A 21,393-nucleotide genomic window follows, 5' to 3' on the forward strand; every position below is an offset into this window, starting at 1 on the left:
AATTTAGAAGACAAAGGTAAAATCAGATCCAGTGGCTGAAAGTTGAAGTAAGACAAATTCAAACTGGAAATGAGGTGCATTTTTTTTTACAGTGAGGGTAATTAACCTTTGGAACAACTTACTGAGGGCCGTGGCAGAGTCTCCATCACTTGCAAGTTTTAAATCCAGATTGGCTGTGTTGCTAAAAGGTCTGCTCTAGTTCAAACAGGAATTAATTTGGGGAAGTTCTCTGGCCTGTGCTACACAGGAGGTCAGACTAGATGATCACAATGGTCCCTTCTGGCTGTATCATCTATGAACCTATAGATCTATGAAAACAACTCATGGAGAGACTGGGTCAGATGCTGATCCCAGGACACCCAAGTACAGGCTCGATCCTGCAAAATGCAGCGTGCTCTTGCCCAAGACAGCAAAGCAAACGTACGCACATGCTGAGTTCAAGCTCAATGGGCCTGATTCTCATTGATGCTAAGGGCCCTTTGCAACGTTCTGTGATGTCAATAGACTATATTGCCATGAGAAGCCCCCTTTACCCTGGCAGAGTGTTGCAAAGAAGACCAACCCTGGCTTTGCACCAGTTTTTAAATAGTGAAGTGACATTCAGTCAACTTGACCCCAGTGCAGTGGAAGGCACACAGGTAAACAGCCCAGCCCGTCCTGGCCTCATGCAAAGCAGTGTGGGATAGCAGTTGGAGGATTGCCAACCGAGCATGAACAAGCAGTGGGTGCACACAAACATGAGTCTGCACTAACTCAGCACACAATGAATTTTCTACACTTTTAAAGTGAACTAAAGAAGGCCAGTTAGTGCACAATAAACCCCCTGTGTAGACAAGCCCTTAGTATAACTGAGAATCCGGCCCTTTTCTTTAGGTGGAGCTCTTTGTGGCTTCAGGTTCGTTGCTGGATTAAAGCAAGAGAGTTCTGCAGCTTGCAAGCCGGAGTCCTAAATCTGGTGCTACTTCAGTGGTGCCACTCTAGGTCGTGATCAGCTTCAGGATCAATGTGGAAAGCTGGATTTCTCCTTTATTTCTATTTCCTAGACTTTGCCTGATGTGCCCCTCATTGGAATGGTTCTGCTCAGCACCTGCATTACCATCAAGGCTGGCTCAGGTAGCTATTCTCTCCTCCTAACTAGCATGCAATATGCATGAAGGGCCCATTGTGACAGAATGCTTCTGAAGCAGGCAAGCCAGAGATGCCAAGCATTAAGTAAGGTCTTTCATTTCCCCTTCTTTCATTAGATTCGCTAATTAGTCTTTCAAAGCCAATGAGTCACCAGACTTTACTCTGACAATAAATACTAGAAACACCGGAGACCTCGTTCTCCATAAAGCAGCAAGAGAATAAATGAGACAAAAACTGCTGGAGGGGAAAATGAATCTGCATCTCTGAGTCTTCTGATAATTCTAAGGTGCTTGTGTTTTGCCTGCTGGAGATGAGGCAGGCACATAGACCATGTTTTTTGTCATGAAACATGGTACGAGCAGGGACACACCCCACCTTCAGTTATCCTTACATCACCGTTAGGGCATGAGGTACGTCTGAGCAACGGTATACGCAACATAAAGTGAGGGACAACATGAAGCGTTACCTGGCACTTACTGTTCCAAGGACTAACCCTACGAGCCAAGGTAGAAAACATCTGCACATTGCAAGATCCTCCCTCCAGTTTAAAGAACTACATCAATTGTGCATTGTTTGTTATGTACATGTCGTTAATCAAGTTCTATTCAACATGCTGTTTTTACATGGGAACATAGGGACTGTCAGATTGGATCAGAACCACAGTCCAGTGAATCTAGTGACTGACAAGGGCCAGCACCAGATGCCTCAGTTATCTGCCCAGCCCAAGAGCCTAGTTCCAACCTCTCCCCACACCCCCAACACCGCTTCCTTCTGGACTTTGCTACCATTGTGAGCTAGGCCTGAACTCCACATTTTGGGCCCATCTTTAGTGGCAAGTGGTCTCCTAAGGCCAGGGTGGGGATATAGTGAAGAGTCACCACAGGTTTCACTGTTGCAGCATTGCTCAGCTCCAGAGCACAGATCAGAGCCCTGGCTGGGTCTCCTCATTCCCAGCTGTCAAGCACCTTGTGACCCCTCTAAGAAAACCAAAAACCCTTTCCGTCTATTTGTCTCCAAAGTGCTCAGCCCCCAGGTGGAGACCCGAAAGACTTTTACCTGCCAGGGTCTGAGCCAGAATCAGTTGGTGCCATCGCTAACCTTCAGCCCCCAGTGCAGGGTGCTGCTTCCTCCCTCACAGAGAGGAATCCGCACTGATAAAGCTTTCCCCCACCCTACCGCCGTTTTGTGCTCTGGCTGGAGAGGGGCCTGGGCCTGCCAATAGGGATGCTTACATAACCCAGCCTCCCACTGTGTTCCTCCAGTCAGGCTCCTAACAGCGCTCCCCTGAGGGTGCAGCTAGCTGGAATCTGCCATTCCAGGACAGAAGGGCCACCGGGTGCCTGGTGGTGGCCATCTTGGAGGCCCCGACCTCACCTGTTGGACAATTTATATTCTGCATAAATAAAAAATCTGTGTTTCTGCCTGGGGACCCCGCTGAACAGGGGATGCAGAAATGGTGTGGCTATGGGCCAACATCACAGCTAGCTTCTCAAGCCAAAGAGGAGATGTGCCCTGCTCTCCCTGCTCAGGCTGAGTGCACCGGCCTAGGGGAAGAGACACTCCCTGGCACCAGCCTGGCTAGCTGGGCTTGGCAAAGCACTGAGGGGAAGGATGCATCCTAGTACCCCCTTTCTGAGGATGAGGGGGACAGCAGGAGGACCAGCATAGCAGTGGTTCCCCTGCCCTGCTCTCACTGAGCCCAGCACATTGGTGCAGGAGGAGACAACACGGGACGGAGCTCTGTGTAGTGGTCAGAGCACGGGAGTGGAGAGTGAGGGAAGATGGGAGCGGAGCAACTGCCTGCTGACTCCCTCAGTGCTTGGAAGGGAGCCTGTCGCCAATCCTTATTAAGGGCACAAGAGCAGCATCTGCCTGGGAAAATACATCTGCACCCCTTCCCCCACAGATTTAGGCTATTGAGTGGAGCTGGGAAAATTTTTTTGAACTGAGGTTTATTTTTTCACCGAAAAATGCAGATTTGGGTCAGCCGAAACATTTTGCAAATTTGTGTCAAATTTGCCATTTGTTTCAAGTGTGTGTGTGGGAAAGGTGGGGGGTTAAAATGATTCAAGTTTTTGACTTAAAGGGACTTTTGGTTTCAAGTTTCACTTTGATTTTTTTTTTAATCCCCAAATTGTTTTGTTTGACCCAACAGAATTTATTTTTGAGTTTTTGGTTCAGCTACCAAACAGAAATATTGGTTATTTCCACAGCTCTGCTTAGGCAGGGCATGTGATGAGGTGCGGGAGAGAGCATGGGAGGGGTGGAAGACACACAGTGGACAGGTAGGGGTCCACAGGAGCAGCTCTATGCTGTAGGAGAATGCAGAGTGCAGAGGGAAGGAAGCACAGGTTCCCCCTTGTGCCTGCAACCTATGGGCTTGCTGTGGTTTTAAGCAGTAAAGCTTTAGACTTGCTGTATGAAGTACTCCTGGGGGAATTCTGCACCACTGCATGCATGCAGAATACATGTCCCCTGCAGAATTTTTTTTTCTCTGCAGAAAATACGTTCTGCCAGAGAGGTGCTGCAGTTACACTTTTTTCCCACTAGAGGCTGCTGTGATGCCAGAACAGAGGGAACCTGGGTGGGAGCAGCAAGCTGCAGATAGGGAGGAGGAGAGGCTATGTACCCCACAGCATCCTGTCCATGGGGCAAGTGAAGAGGCACAGGATATGGGGGGGACGACAGCGTGGTGCATACAGAGCTTCTAGGGGGAACACAGACTGTGGTTCAGAAGGGTTAGTGGGGTGGGGACAGACTGGAGCAGGGGCTGAATGGGAGTGGGAGTGCAGGGAAACGTGGGGATGGGGAGAGGAGGTGTTGCTGAGTGGGGCTGCAGGGACATATGGGATGAGGGATGAAGGTGGCTGAGTGGGTGTGCAGGGCCTCATGGAGACAGGGGCAGATGTGCCTGACTGAGTGGGAGAGGCTAGAGGATCAGCCAGTGTCTGCATGGGGAAGGCTCCCCACTCCTCAACAATCCCTCCTCCTCTCAAAAACAAACAAAAAAACTGTTCCATACTTCTCCCATCCACACCCAACAACCCCCTAGGTTCACTCCCAGCCTGCTTCCCAGCAATTACTTCCCTCTCCCTCAGCTCCTCTGTTACCCCTGACTTCCCCAATTCTTTGCACTGCTCCTGTATTGCAGTTTAAATGAATTATTACTCAAAGTTCTGTATTAATTCCTAGTAAGGAATCTATTAATCAAAAACATTTTCTGAATCTTTTTATTGGGGGGGGGTGGGGGTGGTCTGTATTGTTACAGACAGACTCGCCGACAGGCATTTTGAAACAAAATACCAAAATAATTGAAACTGGTTTGATTATATTGTGTTATTTTGACAAATAAACTGCAGAATTTTAAAATATTGTGCGCAGAATTTTTAACCTTTTGATGCAGAAGTCCCCCATGAGTAACAAAGAAAGCTGGAGTGGATCTGTCCTAGCAACATTCCTGCAGAACAGGTTAGTAACTTTCATTATCTGACATTTATCAATTAAATCCTGGTGCCGTGCATGAGATTGCAGCCCGGGGGTGTGTGTGTGTGTCCATTAAAGCTGGCTTGCACTCTCTCCCCATCTGTTTATTTTGCTACAAAGTGGCAAAAAAACAACCAATCATCCCACCAGAGCCAACCCCCTTTGATGAAGTTTTGATTCACTGTGTTCAAGAACCATAATTCAGAAACCAGAATCTCGGCAGTGCACAGTGCACAAGATAAAATATATCAAGGGTTCAGGCAGGGTCAGAACAGCAAAGCTACAGTGTCTTGCAGTGTCTTGGCTTTGTAAGTGAGAATGAGTGTAATTGCCCTCTGGTGTCTGAGGCAGACATACTAAAGCATCTGTTTCTATAGCCAGCTCAAGGAGTGCTGGCATGGGAAAGGCTTGATTTGTCAGAGCTTCAGGACACTGGTTCTAGTCTTACATCCCCAGGTATGTGAGCTCTGTGGTGATAGGTCTGTTGCCTGCAACACTGGGTACATATACACTGCAATGAAAGACCCATGGCACAGCTGTGGCTGGCCTAGGTCAGCTGACTAGGGTTTGGGCTGCAGGGCTAAAAGTTGCAGTGTAGATGTTGAAGTCCAGGCTCTGAGACCCTGTGAAGTGGGGTGGTCTCAGAGCCCAAACAGCGACACTGCAATTTTTAGCCTGAGTCAGCTGAGCTGGGCTCTGAAACTCAGTGCTGTGGGGTTTTATTGCAGTGCATATAGACCCACGGAGATCAGCCGGTCCCCTGGTTCTTCAAAGTTTTCTCACAGCCCTAATATATCAGCTGTCTCATTATAATTCAGCTTTATCAGAAAATCTAAATGAGACTGATGAGCAGCTAGGAAACAGCTGTCTGCTCCTAGGACGAAAGGGCACCAACACGATGCTAGCTCTCCCTCCAGGACTTCTGAAATGAATCCTTATTTGAATTTCTGGAGCGACTAGCAGCCACAGTGAGAGCGCCATTGTGCTAGGTGCTGTACAAACATAACAGAAAGGCCATTCCTTCCCTGAAAAGCCTATAATCTGATACTTCATATGGTTCATCCAAGGATCTCAGAACACTTTATAAACATTCATTGAGCCTCACGGCGCTTCTCTGGGATATGTGCGTTTTATTATTCACATTTCCTGGCAGGTGAAGTGCCTTCCTCAGCCATTCAGTGACAGAGCTAGGATCAGAATCCAGGAATCCTGGCTTCCATTTGCCTGCTCTACTCACTAGATACCACCTCCTCCCTGCCACTTTACCTGGAAAGACATCTCATCTATTTGGGCTGTGAAACAGAGCCTGAATCTCTTACCGTGGCAGACACTTCCAATCCATTTTTTTATGCGGCGTCCAAGTTTTCTGTTCCAGTCCCAGTTCCAATAACTTTCCACTTCAAAGCTCTCTTTAGTTATCAGACGTACGTCACTTTTGCTCACTATCAATGATACACAGTGACAAATTTATGGCAGGTGCAATAATCCATCTTTCCGACAATGTACAAACAGTGGGAGAAGTGCCAGGAACTCATGAGTGATAGCAAGGCCAGACTATATAAGAAACGTTAAAAAAGCATCAAGTGGCAGGGACAAATTCTGCTTTCCGATCATCCACGGGCACATCCCAACTCTGATACCCTGTTCTCCCTACTCTCTCTGGGAACTCTGTCCATGCAAAGAGAGCAGAAAATGAAGCTACAATCCACAGGCCAGATCGGAGGGTAGAATTTTGCTCTAGAAGTAATATTACAGGGCATCTGCACTAACTGCCAGTGAGGCTTAAAGATGGATTACTGAGCACACAATTAGCATTAGCAAAACACTGAGAGATCCTCAGGTGGAAAGTGCTTAGTATTATCATCTGTGTGGCCTCAGCAACTCTGCTATTGGGAGGGATGCACCTGCCTTTTTTTTAATTTCAAACCCATTGAACAGGAGCTGAATGGATAATGTGTCGTGAAGAATGGATCATCCAGTTTCCCCCTTCTTTCACATCCCACAATCACCTGCCAGCAGTTGAGGATTTTCTCAGCCCTCCTTGTGTATTCATATTTATTCCATAACTAACATAGAAGGATAATTCTTGGGGTGCGGACCAGTGGCTGGCAGGGCTGGATATCTGTAATGTGATCAACCTGGGTCGGTGAGAGTGGACACATGGCTCACAAGCTGTTGTCCCTGTTCCCTGGGACCATTCCAAATCCTAGTCACGTTAATGGGAGTCTTTCTACTGGCTTCCGTGGTCTTTGGATAAGGTCTTAATGGAGAATGACCCTCATTCTTCAGCTCTGAGATGTGTGCGCGGAGGGTGACAGCGCTGCTGCATTGAGAGTGACTGTGCTAGACATGGGCCTCGCCAGAACCAAAACCCGCTCAACCCCATGGAAGGCTTTCCATTGACTCCAACGGGCTCCGGGTCACACCCTGGGTCTGGAGTGTCATAACGAGGGTGGGCTAAAACCTGGAGACTGACATTGTATGGGCTGCAAATGTTGCCTTGTGATTTCCTGGCCTTTTACCGCCTGGGTGGTTGTGGGGAAGTACACGTGAGCAGCCTCAGGTGTAAGTTAACAAAGGGTTTGGTGTGGGTGTCTGCAGCACAGTCTGCAGAGGTTTCCCCTCTATTCTCACTCCTGATTCATAAATACGAAGTGCCGCAGGAGAGCCCCACGCAGTGTGGAAAGGAGCTGGTTTGTGAGACAGCATGGGCTAAAGTCCCCCTGTACCAACAGGAGTCCTCATCTCTAGTTCCCCTGTTCCTCCTTAGTCACCCGCAGGCTCTGGTCTGTCACACAGCTGACTGCTAACATCACCTCCTTAGGAGCTGATTGCTCAGTCCTGGAATTGCTGCACAACCAGGTTTATTTCTCTGGTTCCTCTACTGTGTCTTGGCTTTGCTAATAGTGTAAAATGAGCTACAGCCGTAACAGCTTTTCCCTGCACTGTGTTTCAGGGGTGCTGACCCTAGGCATGCCTCTCAAAGGCACGCCTCTCAAAGGCACATTACCACAGCAATGGGTTTCAGAGCCTGGGATGTGGGTGGTCATCTCTAGTGGTTTGTGCAGGAGCCAGGCCCAGTGGTTAGCACAGAAGTCAGGAATAGGAGCCCAGGGTCAGAGTCAGGTTACCTGGAGTGAGGCAAGGCAGGAGCAGGGTTGGGGCCAAGGCAGGCAGTATTACAGACATGAGCAAACACTTTGAGCATTCACCAAACCACTGCTGGTGCTGCTGAGTTTAAGAGCCGGTTTGCTGACTCTTCCCACCAATCAGGCTGTGTAGCCACGCAGGCAGCCTTCTACAGGCTAGCTGTGCTCGTTAGGTTGCTCAGAGGCTGGCTCTGCTGGTGGCCATGATTCCTGCCAATGGGCAGACCCATCAGCCCTAAGTATCTGGGGCAAAGAGGAGATTATCTGTAATCCCGCTACATTTCACCAGCAACTGGGCACAGGATTCCTCATCACTTCCTGTCCTAATGTGCAGCTCAGCGCTGTTTGTGTATAATGACTGCTACATTCCCCCTTAGAGATAGTGTCCCACTGTACTACAAGGAATTGGCTAGTGTGTCTGTGAGCCATTTTCCTCTACTGGATGGAATCAGAAATGCTCCGCTGTGTGAGACAGGCCCTCTACCACCAATTCCGAAGGGAGATCTTCCTTTAGCTCTGTTGCTAGGGGCCCTCTGCCCATGGTGTTAGGATTACTGACCACCTCAAAGTGATAAGTGACCACCGATTTGTTACAATGCAGTACACATGCACACCCAGTCACCTTGGGGTCTTGTTCTTTGCAGGACATGTGCTATCCAAATGTAATTACTCTTATTATGATGCTCCGGCAGAGCCCGCGGCTAATTTGCTCCACTTTCACCAGATGTGTTTTACTGCACTGCCAGATAATGGGACAAGTAATGAAAATAATGGTATGAACGGCTTATCCACTTTGACTGTCATTCACTCATATTATAGATTTTAAATGCAACCCTGAAATCCTGCATTTATTTAAGCGTCACTTCTGGCACCAGACTAAAAGGACAAGGCTGATGGTTTTACAGCTGCTCTGATAAGTAACAACTTGGACTTAATGCAGGTTTCATTCGCTGAGGACACAAGTGTCATGGCCAGAAAATGGAGCTACTTCTAGAGCTTAAAGTTTTAAGCTCCAAAGTCCATGAAAGTCCATGGGAGCTAGGCTCCTAAGTCACTTGGGTGCTTTTGAAAATATTACCTATGGTCTATTGATCTGAGCAGAGCACTGGAAGGCATAAATTCCTGGAAAAAGAACTCCCTGCTCTGATGAAAACTCCCTCTGTAACCTTTGGAAAGTCCACTGATTTCAATGAGAGACAGATGCCTAAATACCTTTGAGGACCTGGCGCCCTTAGCCACCAGTTTACCAAACTGGCCTCTGCTTTGGTTGAAAAGTTACAGTTGTCTGGATGTTGTGGTAATGGATGGGTGGGTGGGGGGTGAGATGTTCCATGTAGCTGTAAGGGTTTTTCCTGCTTGTTGTGGTTTAGTTGGGCATTATTTGTCTTTAGCAACCTCCACTGCATTTAAGAACGTATACAGTGCCGTACAGGTCTGAGAGTACCAGTAATTTCACATCCAGCAACATAGCCTGGCTGGCAGGTGCATGGTTTTCTTAGTACATTTCATTTTGTTCCTATATGGTGCTTTGTTCGCCCTCTGATTCTCTGTTATTTACTGTACCTGGAAAATACAGAGGTGACATTCACTAGTGATGACATATGGAGGAACAGAGCTGCTTCATGAACCTCCAGACACACGAATAGCCCATTTCTGACCTCATTTGAAAACACGTTGCTTTAAAAATTGTTCCAGTCAGCCCCCAACCTGTCGCTCCTGGCTCCTGTGAGCGTTAGATAAGGGCTAAGGGATTATAAGTCCCCGCTGAGTTGTGCCAGTGCTCTTTGGACAGTAAGGGGCACAGAGAAAATAATTGTGCAGCAAGGTTGAGTGTCTGTTACATGGAATTGCAAGCGAAGAATTTCCTTTTGGCTCCTCTGAATGATGGGTGGGGCCCATCCCAGGGTGGGGCCCATCCCAGGGTGGGGCCCATCCCAGGGGAGTGGAGAGTAGAGCTGGGGATGAGAGGACGCAGACTCCCGTTATTCCACAAAAGTCTCCTTATGCCGTTTAATTCTGATTCAGTCAGGAGAAGCCAATGAATATGTACGGAGGTTTAAAATAGCAGAGTTAGTCCTGACCGTGGTCTAGGTCAGGACACTGGACTGGAGGGACCCCAGTCTGATCCCGGTCTGGGCAGTTCCTGTGTTCCATTTCTGATGGGAAAAGAGATGGCCTCATCAGCGGGCCTGCGATCAAACCATCCTGCTCAGACAGCCAGGCATCCCAAGGCACTTTGCACATGACAACGCTAGACAGCAAGATCAATAACATATTACTGGAGCAAAATGACCTCTCAACAGGCCCCATTTCAACCATGCAACCCAAATAAGAGAACAAGTGTTGATTTAAAGCCAGAGACAATCTGATCATCACACATTGTCCTGGGGAAGAGAGCATCACTAATGAGGAGTGTAATAGCTATAGACTTTCACTGCATACAGCTTTGATGGAAACATTTAGACAGCCGCCAGCCAGCTGGGTATGACTCACAACAGCGCTGGGAGCAGGTCTGTGTTTCTAGTAAGCTACATCATAGAATCATAGGACTGGAAGGGACCTTGAGAGGTCATCTAGTCCAGTCCCCTGCACTCATGGCAGGACTAAGTATTATCTAGCCCATCCCTGGCAGGAGTTTGTCTAATGTGCTCTTAAAAATCTCAAATAATGGAGATTATGCAACCTCCCTAGGCAATTTATTCCAATGTTTAACCCTCCTGACAGGAAGTTTTTCCTAATGTCCAACTTAAACCTCCCTTGCTGCAATTTAAGCCCATTACTTCTTGTCTCCCTAATGCTTGTAACAACCTTTTATGTACTTGAAAACTGTTACCATGTCCCCTCTCAGTCTTCTCTCCTCCAAACAAACCCAGTTTTTTCAATCTTCCCTCATAGGTAGTGTTTTCTAGACCTTTAATCATTTTTGCTGCTCTTCTCTGGACTTTCTCCAGTTTGTCCCCATCTTTCCTGAAATGTGATGCCCAGAACTGGACACAATACTCCAACTGAGGCCTTATCAGCATGGAGTAGAGAGAAAGAATTACTTCTCATGTCCTGTTAATACATCCCAGAATGACATTTGCTTTTTTGCAACAGCGTTATAGTGTTAACTCATATTTAGCTTGTGATCCACTATGACCCTTTCTGCAGTACTCCTTCCTAGGCAGTCATTTCCCATTGTGTATGTGTGTAACTGATTGTGAGTACTTTGCATTTGTCCTTATTGAATTTCATCCTATTTACTTGAGACCATTTCTCCAACTTGACAAGATAATTTTGAATTTTAATCCTATTCTCCAAAGCACTTGCAACCCCCTCCCAGCTTGGTATTGTCCACAAAATTTATAAGTGTACTCTCTATGCCAGGGGTAGGCAACCTATGGCACGTGTGCCAAAGGCGGCATGCAAACTGATTTTCAGTGGCACTCACACTGCGCAGGTCCTGGCCACTGGTCAGGGGGCTCTGCATTTTAATTTAATTTTAAATGAAGCTTCTTAAACATTTAAAAAACCTTACTTACTTTACATATAACAATAGTTTAGTTATGTATTATAGACTTACAGAAAGAGACCTTCTAAAAACGTTAAAATGTATTACTGGCACGCGGAACCTTAAATTAGAGTGAATAAATGAAGACTCAGGACACCACTTCTGAAAGGTTGCTGATCCCTGCTCTTTGCTATTATCTAAATCACTGATGAAGATATTGAACAGAACCAGACCCAGAACTGATCCCTGTGGGAACCCACTTGATATGCCCTTCCAGCTTGACTATGAACCAATGATAACTATTCTCTGAGAATAGTTTTCCCACCAGTTATGCACCCACCTTATGGTAGGTTGTGTTTCTCTAGTTTGTTTATGAGAAGATCATGTGAGACATTGTCAATAGCCTTACTAAAGTCAAGATATACCACGTCTACTGCTTCCTCCCATCCACAAGCCTTGTTACCCTGCCAAAGAAAACTATTGGTTTGGCTTGACACGATTTGTTCTTGACAAATCCATGCTGACAGTTACTGCTACTGGGGTCATGATGAAAGATGCCTGATTGATTGGCAATCCCAGGGCCTGAGGTTCTCTTTACACTGTGAGCTGCCAAGAGTTGCTGAGTGCTTTCAATTCCCATTGCAATCAGTAGGAGCGGAGACCTGGCAGAATCAGCCCTTTATCCACATCCACAGGGAACATAAGCAGCATACATTCTCCTTCCCCTACTGTGTTGTGCCACAGCCTTGCCATAGAGGAACCATGGGTAGGAATGGGGAGGGGTGGGGAGAGGGTGTCAGGCAGCCACTGAGAGGTCTCTGCATGCATCTCTAGCTGGATGGCCTTGTGGTTTTGGCAGTGGATTTGGATACAGGTGACTCTAGTTCAGCCACAATTTCCCTGTCTGACCTTGGGCAGGTCATTGCCTTGTTCTGTGCTTCAGTTTCCCCAATTGTAATATGGGGATAATGATGCTTCTTTTTGTCTATTTCATCTGTAAGCTCTTCATGGCAGGGTCCATTGCTCCCTATGTGTTTGTACAGCACCTAGCACAGCCGACTCTGATCTCTTTTGGGGCTTCTAGGAACTGCTATAATATAAATAATCATAAGGGAGAAGGGGTGATGTACCTCAGACACAATCCTACCACTTAACCATGAGAAGAGAATGAGAAACCCATAGGACCCAAGCGTGCTCAGCCCATCACAGATTTGGCCTCATAGAGACCTCCTGGGATGGGGAGGCCCATCACTAAGGAGCACAGGTGGAACAACCCAGTTGTCCAGTCATCTACCAGCGACAGCTGTTTGATTTCTGTGGTTCTATGGCATCACTTCACCCTCTGCTACCATGCCACAACTCATGGGGTGCAACCCATCTGCCACCCTGGATCTGTCACACTGATTCTATTGAAACCCCAGGGAGAGACCATGGAGGCTGAAGGCAGCAACCAGGGAATCATTGTTCACAACCAAATGCAGCAAAGGCCAGTGGATGCTTAAGGACCAAAAATGATCAGGGGCAAAGTTTTACCTCTCATCCTTTGGTAGCACAGCACCCCCTAGCACCTTGCAGGGACATTACCTCCAGGTCTGATTCAACACCCTAGGTTTTCCTTAGATGCCTCCTACCTAACAACAGATCTACAGCCCAAGCTGGACACTCTCACACATTGATGCAGGAACTCCTCACACCTCTATTTAAAACAGCCCTGGTGACATGTGGCTAAGCCTACACCACTATCCCAGGAGGTCACACATTCTATCGAGGGTGTAATCAATTGCAAAAGCTGAGCCAAATTCTCCAGAAGTCTTAAGAGCTGCCAAACGTTATCTTTTTTGTTGCTCAGCCAGCAATCTCTTTGCCAGAGCCAGTGGTTTGTCAGGGAGGGTGAGTGTGTGTGTGCTGGGGGCTGGTACCATGGCACTGAGCCAACAGGAGCCCTCAGAGCAGTCTGAAATACTGGCACAGTCTAAGCGGACATTACTGCCACCCCAAAGCTACTGTGATTACGTATGACTGGAAATATGGGACCCCAAAGGGCTCATGCGATTCTTGGATGCATAAATGGAAATCTCAAATAGAAGTAGAGAGGATATTTTACCTCTGTATTGTGCACTGGTGTGATCACTGCTGGAGTGGTGTGTCTAGGTCTGGTGCCCACAATTCAAGACGGATGTTGATAAATTGAAGAGGCTCAAAGAAGAGCCACGAGAATGAATAAAGGATTAGAAAATATGACATAGTGATAGACTTAGCCTAACAAAGAGAAGGTTAAGGGATGACTTGATCATATAAGAATATAAGAATGGCTATACTGGGTCAGACCAATGGGTGGCGTTTGGGGAGCTGAAAGGGGTCGGGGTTGGGGTTTATTGGGAAGCAGGAAGGTAAGTGTTTGAGTTTGATGCAGAAAGGGGTCATATTTGGAGTTTAAGGGTTGAGGGAGTAACAGTGTTGGGAGAATTCAGGGGAGAAGGGGGTCAGTTTGGGTAATTTGAGGGAAGTAAAAGAGGTCAGTGTTGGGTTTTGGGGTTAGAATGGCGGTCACTTTTGGTGTTTGGAGTAGAATGGGGTCAGTGTTTGGGGCTTATTGGGTAGAAGAGAAGTCATATGAGGTTCATTGGATAGAAGGGGGCTCAGCAATGAAGTGTGGATATAGAAGGAGGGTCAATGTTGGGGTGTATTGGATCAAAGGGGGGGGTCAGTGTTGAGTTGAAGGGGGGTCAGTGTTGGGGTGTCGGGTGTCAGGCGGTCAGTGTTGAAGGTTGGGGTGTAAGGGAAAGTCAGTGTTGGGTGGAAGGGGGTTAGTGTTGAGCTTTGGAGGTGTATGGGAAGGTCAGTGTTGAGGTGTGGGGTGGAAGAGGATCAGTGTGGAAGGTTGAGGTGTAAGGGATGGTCAGTGTTGGGTGGAAAAGGGTCAGTATTGGGATATGAGGTGGAAATGGGGTCAGTATTGAGGTTTAGGGGGAAGGAAAGGTCAGTGTTGGGGTTTGAGGGTGGAAGGGAATATCTGTATGTGAGTGTTGGTCTCACAGTGCAAAGGCTTTGTTGAGGAGAAAGGTTTTGCAGCATTTTCTGAAGTCAGACAACCTCTGGATTCACATGATCTCCATAGCACAGCTGGATCCTATGGCCTTTGCGACAGAGTGCTAGCTGTAGAACCCTGGTCACTTGTGTAACAGAGAAGATATACTGGCTTAATTAGGAGAAATTAACCTATTATGGTGGAGACTGTTGACACTTGGGGGCAATGGCTGGGCTAAGGAAGTAATTAGTTCAATAAAGGAAGATATGTAATTGGCAGAAGGTGGAAGTGGGGAGCTCAGAGAATGGCTGGATGGAAGGCTCCAGAGAAAGAAGGAAAGTGTGAGCCAGGTGTGATGTCAGGATTGTGAGAGGGAAAGTTAAGATGAAACTGGAGTCAGTCAGGAATTTTGCAGAGATACATTTTTTGTTGGAAAATGCTGATTCATCAAACCAAAACTTTTCAAGGAAAGTACTTCATGTAGGAAGGAAAAATCAAATGCACAACTACAAAATGGGGGATAACTGGCTAAGCGGTAGAACTGCTGAAAAGGATCTGGGGGTCATAGTGGATCACACACTGAATATGAGTCAATGTGATGCCGTTGCAAAAGAGGGTAATGTCATTCTGGGATGTATTAATGGGAGTGTTGTGTGTAAGACATGGGAGGTAATTGTCCCATTCTACTGAGCACTAGTAAGGCCTTAGCTGGAGTACTGTGTCCCAGTTCCGGCTGCCACACTTTAGGAAAGATGTGGACAAACTGGAGAGTGTGCAGAGGAGAGCAACAATGATAAAATATTTAGAAAATGTGACCTATAGAAAAGGTTAAAAGAACTCGGTATGTTTAGTCGTGAGAAGGGAAGAGCTCATAACAGCCTTCAAATATGTTAAGGGCTGCTATAAAGAGGACAGTGATCAGTTGTTCTCCACATCTACTGAAGGTAGGACAAGAAGTAATGGGCTTAATATGCAGCATACAGATTTAGGTTAGATATTAGGAAAAACTTTCTAACTCTATGGGTAGTTAAGCTCTGAAACAGGCTCCCAAGGGAGGTTGTGGAATCCTCATCATTGGAGGTTTTTAAGAACAGGTTGGACAAACACGTGTCAGGATGGTCTGGGTTTACTTGGTCCTGCCTCAGTGCAAGGGGCTAGACTTGATGACCTCTTGAGGTCCCTTTCAGCCCTACAGTTCTGTGATCATCCCCATTTCACAGGGGGACAAACAGGTACAGAGCGGGTAAATGAGGTTCCTGAGAAAACAGCAAATGAGCAGTTGCACCTGGAAGAGAACCTTGGAGTCCTGCCCCCTCCCCTTGGTTCACTGCTCTAACCACTAGCCCACACTCCCCACAGCTACGTAGCAGCTGATAAAAGAGCTGCTGCTGTGTATCTGAAGCCCAGCTACCTCTCCCAGGATGTAGATTTCTGTGGTGACATTGATCATACGGTTGTGTACTTGAATAAATAGACACCATCTACTCGGCATAAATATTCTGGATAAATGGATAACCGTCAATCTCCCCAGCACAGCTGTTGCTGGAACCGCCAGCCCTGAGATGCTCACTTGGGGAACTGTAAAGCAGAAGCTAATAATATTTAGCAGCATCGTGAACGTGTAAATCCCTGAATCATGCCCTCATCTTCATTATTCACCATGATGTTCTCAAGAATCAAATTAACAATGAGCCACTGGAGCCAGGAAGGGATCATTTTTCAAAGGCAGTCACAGCTCTGGGGGGCTCTGGGGACTGATGTGTTATCTTTTAATACTTTCTCCACCCAGAGAGACAAGCTAGGACGTTTCTCATTTACTCTAACCCCGTCATCCACCCCTTCCCTCATTTGTGTCCCCAAAGGCGCTGGAGTTTTGCCACCTCTGTGCTCTCGCAGCACAAACTCCCGCCTGGAAGAGCTGGTGTGCGTTGATTTTGTGAATGAACAGAGAACTCTTGGTTCCCAGCCAGGTTTTCCTACTCATGAGCATGATCACCTGCTTCCTCCAGTGCCTGCCACTATTACAGCCCTGTGGCTGTGCAGAAAAGGACTGCTTTGAAAACAACTATTGCCTTCACTCTGCCAATGAGCTATTCAGGCACCCTGAGACCCTCCCCCCATGCCACCAACAACCCCCTAGCCCTGGAGGGGGAGGATGGGAAAGTCCCTGACTTACCCTTGTGAAACTTCCAAGGTGATGAGAAAAACCATCAGAGGCACCCAACATTTCTAAACACCCATCCCCCTCTGATTGCTATGTACCCCCATCATAGTCACTAGCAGGGGTGGGCATAGAGAAGGGAGCTAGGAGACCAGTCCAGCTGAGGTCCAGCTCAGACAGGGTGTTATCCATCAGCAGGCTCTGCAGGCACTGAGTGCAGATTTGAGTCCATTGCCTGAAGAGGTAGCTGAGCTCTCCCATCGGGCAGGGATCTCAGAGGATGCCTGGCTGCTCCACATGCATGCAAAGCACTCTCACCTTTGGCTGAATCTGCAGCTGTCCACTTGGTTGACTCCAATGATCCATACCTGGTAGGCATCCTGCTCTCCTTTTCCATCCTAACACCTTTCTTATTTGTAATAAGACCCTAAGAAAAGGTGGTGTTTTTTTAAAAAAGCAAATCTTCCTGAGCCCAGAATTCCTCAGGCAGATGCACTTCCAAGGAGCCACTTCCAGAGGGAAGCCAGAGCCCACCCTTTGAAAAGAAATGTATTAAAAGAGAGAGAGAGAGAGAGAGATCAAATCAAAAAAGAAAAGAGAAGCCTGACACCTGCCTGGCAGCTGCTGTCTGATGATTAGCCGTTGAGATGCTTTCGCAAAGCTGCAGGAATATGAAATAGACCAGAAGCAGCAGGAGGCGAGATATAAGTGTTCATTATTGGACAGAAGGGCTCCCTCTGGTGGAAACAAGGACAAGAAGCTTTCTTGAACGCTGTTAGTCCTTTCTATACGTATAGGAGCCTTGTTACTATAATGCTGCACCTCACAATCTTTAAGGTACCTGTCCTCACAACATCCCTGTGAAGTTGGGAAGTGCTATTATCCCATACTTTAAAGAGTGAGAACTGAGGCACAGAGAGACAAAGACGAAGATTTTTCAAAGGCATAAATGGCACTTGCCTCCCATTGAAAGTCAATGGGAATTTAGTATCAGAGACGTAGATGTGTTAGTCTGTATTCACAAAAACAACAGGGAGTCTGTTGGTACCTTAAAGACTAACAGATTTATTTGAGCATAAGCTTTTGTGGGTAAAAAACCCAAAGAAGTAGGTTTTTTACCCAAAAAGCTTATGCCCAAATAAATCTGTTAGTCTTTAAGGTACCAACAGACTCCTCGTTGCTTTAATGGGAATTTCATTCTTAAGTGACTTTGAAAATCTTCCTCCCACCTGGCTTTCCCAAGGTCGCACAGGAACCCTGTAGAAGAGCAAGGACTTGAAGCCAGGTCTCCCAATATGCCAGCTAACCTAACCACTGGGCCATCCTGTGCTCCTACACTTCTACCACTCACCTCAAGACACATCCAACAGAGGCCGAGTTGAAGCAGTAACCATTCTGCTATCAACTCCAGAGTTATCTCCTCCCTGGACAAGCCCACAGTAAATATGGGAAAGTCACTCAAGCTGTCTGTCTGTCTCTCTGACCAGAAATTCCATCCCAACTTGAGGAAACTTTTATCAAAACTGGTATGACAAATCAGCACCTTCCAGCCACACACACACAAAAAGTTTTGCCTAAGAATTCCCAACCAGCTCTACCCATGACGCAATAGCAAACGTGCTTGGTTCTTAGTCTAGTGCTGATGAGCAGACAAGCCAGGCAGTTTTGTGCAGAGAGTCAGGCTGACACACAAACAGGGATTTTTTTAAAGGGCAGAAGGAAACCAGAGAAATCCCACCACTAAATCATCTGTTTCCTGTTGCTGTACAGTAACTCACCAGTCAGAGATGGGTTCACTTGCCCCACCCATCACCCTATGGCATTAAGGTCTCTCTGTGACTATTCCCATCCCAACTGTTCCTCACGGCGCAGCGACCTTCATTTATTGTTAATAATTAATAGGCACCTCAGCCACAGACCAACCTCACTGCATTAGGCGCTATACTGACACAAAACAGTCCCTGCCCTTTATTTGTGAAATTCCTGTATATCTGTTAAGTGCCCAGTGCCCCTCATATACCCTCCCCCAAAGACCCTGAGTATCGAATACCCCAAATGTGCTGGCTTCTGTACCCAGGTCTGTTGACAGCTCCTTCCATCTGCAGCTCACAATCCTTCCAATCCAGCATTTCTGAATCTGGGGTCCCCAAGGGTACTCCAGGGGCTCCAGGGGCCTGGCTGATCAACTCCTCCCACTCCCTCAACTCCTCCCAGCAAGTCCAACAGCACAGCACGGCTAAGGCAGGCTTCCTACCTGCCCTGGCTCCGCAACTGCTCCCAGAAACCGCTGGCACATTCCTGTGGCCGTGGGGGTGGGGAAGGGGGAAAGGGAGGGTGGCAGGGGGTCTCTGTATGCTGCCCCTACTCCGAGCACCAACTCCACATTGGCCAGGAACTACAGCATGGCCTGTGACCTCCCTCCTGGAGCCTTTCTTCCTCTTTCATTCTCCTGGAGATCCAGTGCCTTCAGGATCAGCTTTAGGTCTATTCCACCAATTCCCCCGAATCGGGCCCCGCGCCTAAGAGGGCCCTGTGCCCAGTGAGAATCCCTTCCCTGGCTAGAGGCACCTTTTTAATTTTTACGCACTTGGCGGTGCTCCGGGTCTTCAGCAGCACTTCGGCAGCGGGTCCTTCGCTTGCTCTGGGTCTTCGGTGGCACTTTGGCGGCGGGGCCTTCAGTGCCGCCAAAGACCTGGAGCGAGTATAGGACCCACCACCGAAGTGCCACTGAAGACTCGGAGCACCGCCCAGTGAGTACAAGCCCCACGTGTTTTTTTACATGTTTTTTTTTTAAGTCATTCCTGCCGGGGCCCTGTTGAAACTGGTCGAATTGGGCCCCGCACTTCCTAAAGCCGGCCCTGAGTGCCTTCAGCAGGTGACCAGCTTCTGGTGCCTCTCTGGCTTGCAGAGCACAAGACTCAGGCTAACTTAAAGGTCGGCTGCCTCCCTGCAAATTCCTATTTAACTTGCTGGTCTCAGGCCAGATTCTTACACTTGTAAGTTTCCCAGCATATCCCCACAGATTTCCCATTTGAGTTCTCTGGCCCCAGGCTTCCTGTTGCTTCCGAATGGGATCTCTAGGTACTGAGCCTGCTGCCCAGTTCCTCCCCATGCCTCTACAGCCAGGAAGGCTCGTGACACTTACAGTCCCTCCCCCTGAGCCCATCCTGTAGTTTGTGTAATAGAACTATGGGCCTATTAGGATTTTGGCACACTACATCTTTATAAACCTCCTCTAAGGGCTGGTCCACACTACGGGGGGGAAATCGATCTTAGATACGCAACTTCAGCTACGTGAATAACGTAGCTGAAGTCGAATATCTAAGATCGGATTACTAACCCGTCCACACCGTGCGGGATCAATGTTCGCGGCTCTCCCTGTCAATTCCGGAACTCCGTTGGGGTTGATGGAGTTCCGGAATGAATATAAGCGCGCTCGGGGATCGATATATCGCGTCTAGATTAGACGCGATATATCGATCCCCGAGCAATCGATTTTAACCCGCCGATATGGCGGGTAGTCTGGACGTAGCCTAAGTCCTTAAACCCCACTGTGCCTGGGTCCTGTGGGACATGGTAGGCATTAGGGGCTACTAAAAGCACCTTTCCCAGCACAGTTAGAAAAACAGATCTTTTCATGCCACTATCTGCAACAGCATCTGCATGAAAGACAGCAAAACTCTAGCCAGATTCTTCTTTTGCATTAAACTGGAGGCCCTTCCAAGTCCCATAAGTGGCCATTTTACCATTTGTCTGCTTTTAAGTTCTCTTCTCAGAACACCAACACGAGGACTCTGGTTATGCTTTAACACAAAAGAAAGAAATCCCTAATGTGTGGATCTCCTGTGACACGTGCACCTGAACTGAAAACAAAATGGCAGTTGCCTTCTGAAGACCATGGATTCCTAGAACTGTAAAGGAGTGTTACAAAGAAAACAAAGTAGGAACAAGTACACACTCCACTGCTTGGACCTCAGCCCTCTCTGTCTGGATGCCCTGTTGCTTCAAGCTACCACACGTGTGAGCTAAGAAACTTCAATGAGAGTCCCTTAGGACTTCAGTTCTCCTCTTATCATACACAAGGATAATCATCCTGGCTAGAGCTAGTGTGATGAACATCCGAGATATCTGTATTATATTTTATAAATATTGTATGTATTTCTGCCTCTGTGATTACTATTGTGCTGTCTGGTGCATTTGGGCAAAGAGTTAACTCAATTGTGGGTTGATTTAGACCTCTCTAGTGTTATGACCACAGCATATACCTAGAGAAGTGAGAGAAATTTGCAGCATAACTACTGGATTTTGTAAAATTGAGAACAACAAACATGAACCTCAAAACACAGAGAGAAAACAAGCTGCTCCCTAAGGCAGAGAGAGAGTTTAATTGATTTAAGCTAATTCTTTCCAGACTGATGCTGCTCACACACTTTGATACAGAACCACCTGGGCCTGCAAGAAGGAGCAGGAAACCTCCCCACTCTTAAAGTGATAGCTTGCAATACACAACTGCAGATAGTGATTCTCTCTCAGTTGCAGGTCTTAAACAAATCCACTGCTGGAAGGCTGCCTCTGATCCCCTTGGAGAGATGTGTAAATCAGATTGACCAAGTTCAGGGGTCCCAGGACAGGCAAAAGCATTTTGATATGGATCAAAAGACGGTGTTGGAACTCTGTGGGTGAGACACTGACAGAGAATCACACTGAGACCATGGCAGCAGCTGCAGGCGCACAGTCAGTCTTGCCCAGCTCCAGTGCTGTGGGTGCCTAGGACAAGTGGACCTACTGAAACTGGAAAAGGTTCAGATTTAGGTAAGATAATGTGTTTATAGGCCTCTTGTTGTTTTAACCCATTCATCCCTATGTTCCTCTGGACAAATACATACTTTACTTTGAAGAGACTGCATTTTCATACTGCAGAAAGGAAGTCTGGAACAGAGCCCAAAACCCAGAG

The 21,393-nt window shown here is 47.4% G+C and overlaps 1 protein-coding gene across 2 annotated transcripts in view; it reads right to left on the reverse strand.

Annotated features, from left to right (window-relative positions):
- LOC127032277 (bMERB domain-containing protein 1-like) overlaps positions 1–17,059 on the reverse strand; it is a 55,638-nt gene extending 38,579 nt beyond the window's left edge. For both annotated transcript variants that reach the window (XM_050919463.1, XM_050919464.1), the window contains exon 1: positions 16,758–17,059. In XM_050919463.1, the coding sequence (XP_050775420.1) occupies positions 16,758–16,836 (79 nt within the window). In that variant the 5' untranslated portion in view covers positions 16,837–17,059. The remainder of the gene's footprint in view (positions 1–16,757) is intronic.
- Positions 17,060–21,393: the final 4,334 nt, after the last annotated feature.

This window comes from Gopherus flavomarginatus, chromosome 12 (assembly GCF_025201925.1).
Source record: "Gopherus flavomarginatus isolate rGopFla2 chromosome 12, rGopFla2.mat.asm, whole genome shotgun sequence".
Lineage (NCBI taxonomy): Eukaryota > Metazoa > Chordata > Testudines > Testudinidae > Gopherus > Gopherus flavomarginatus.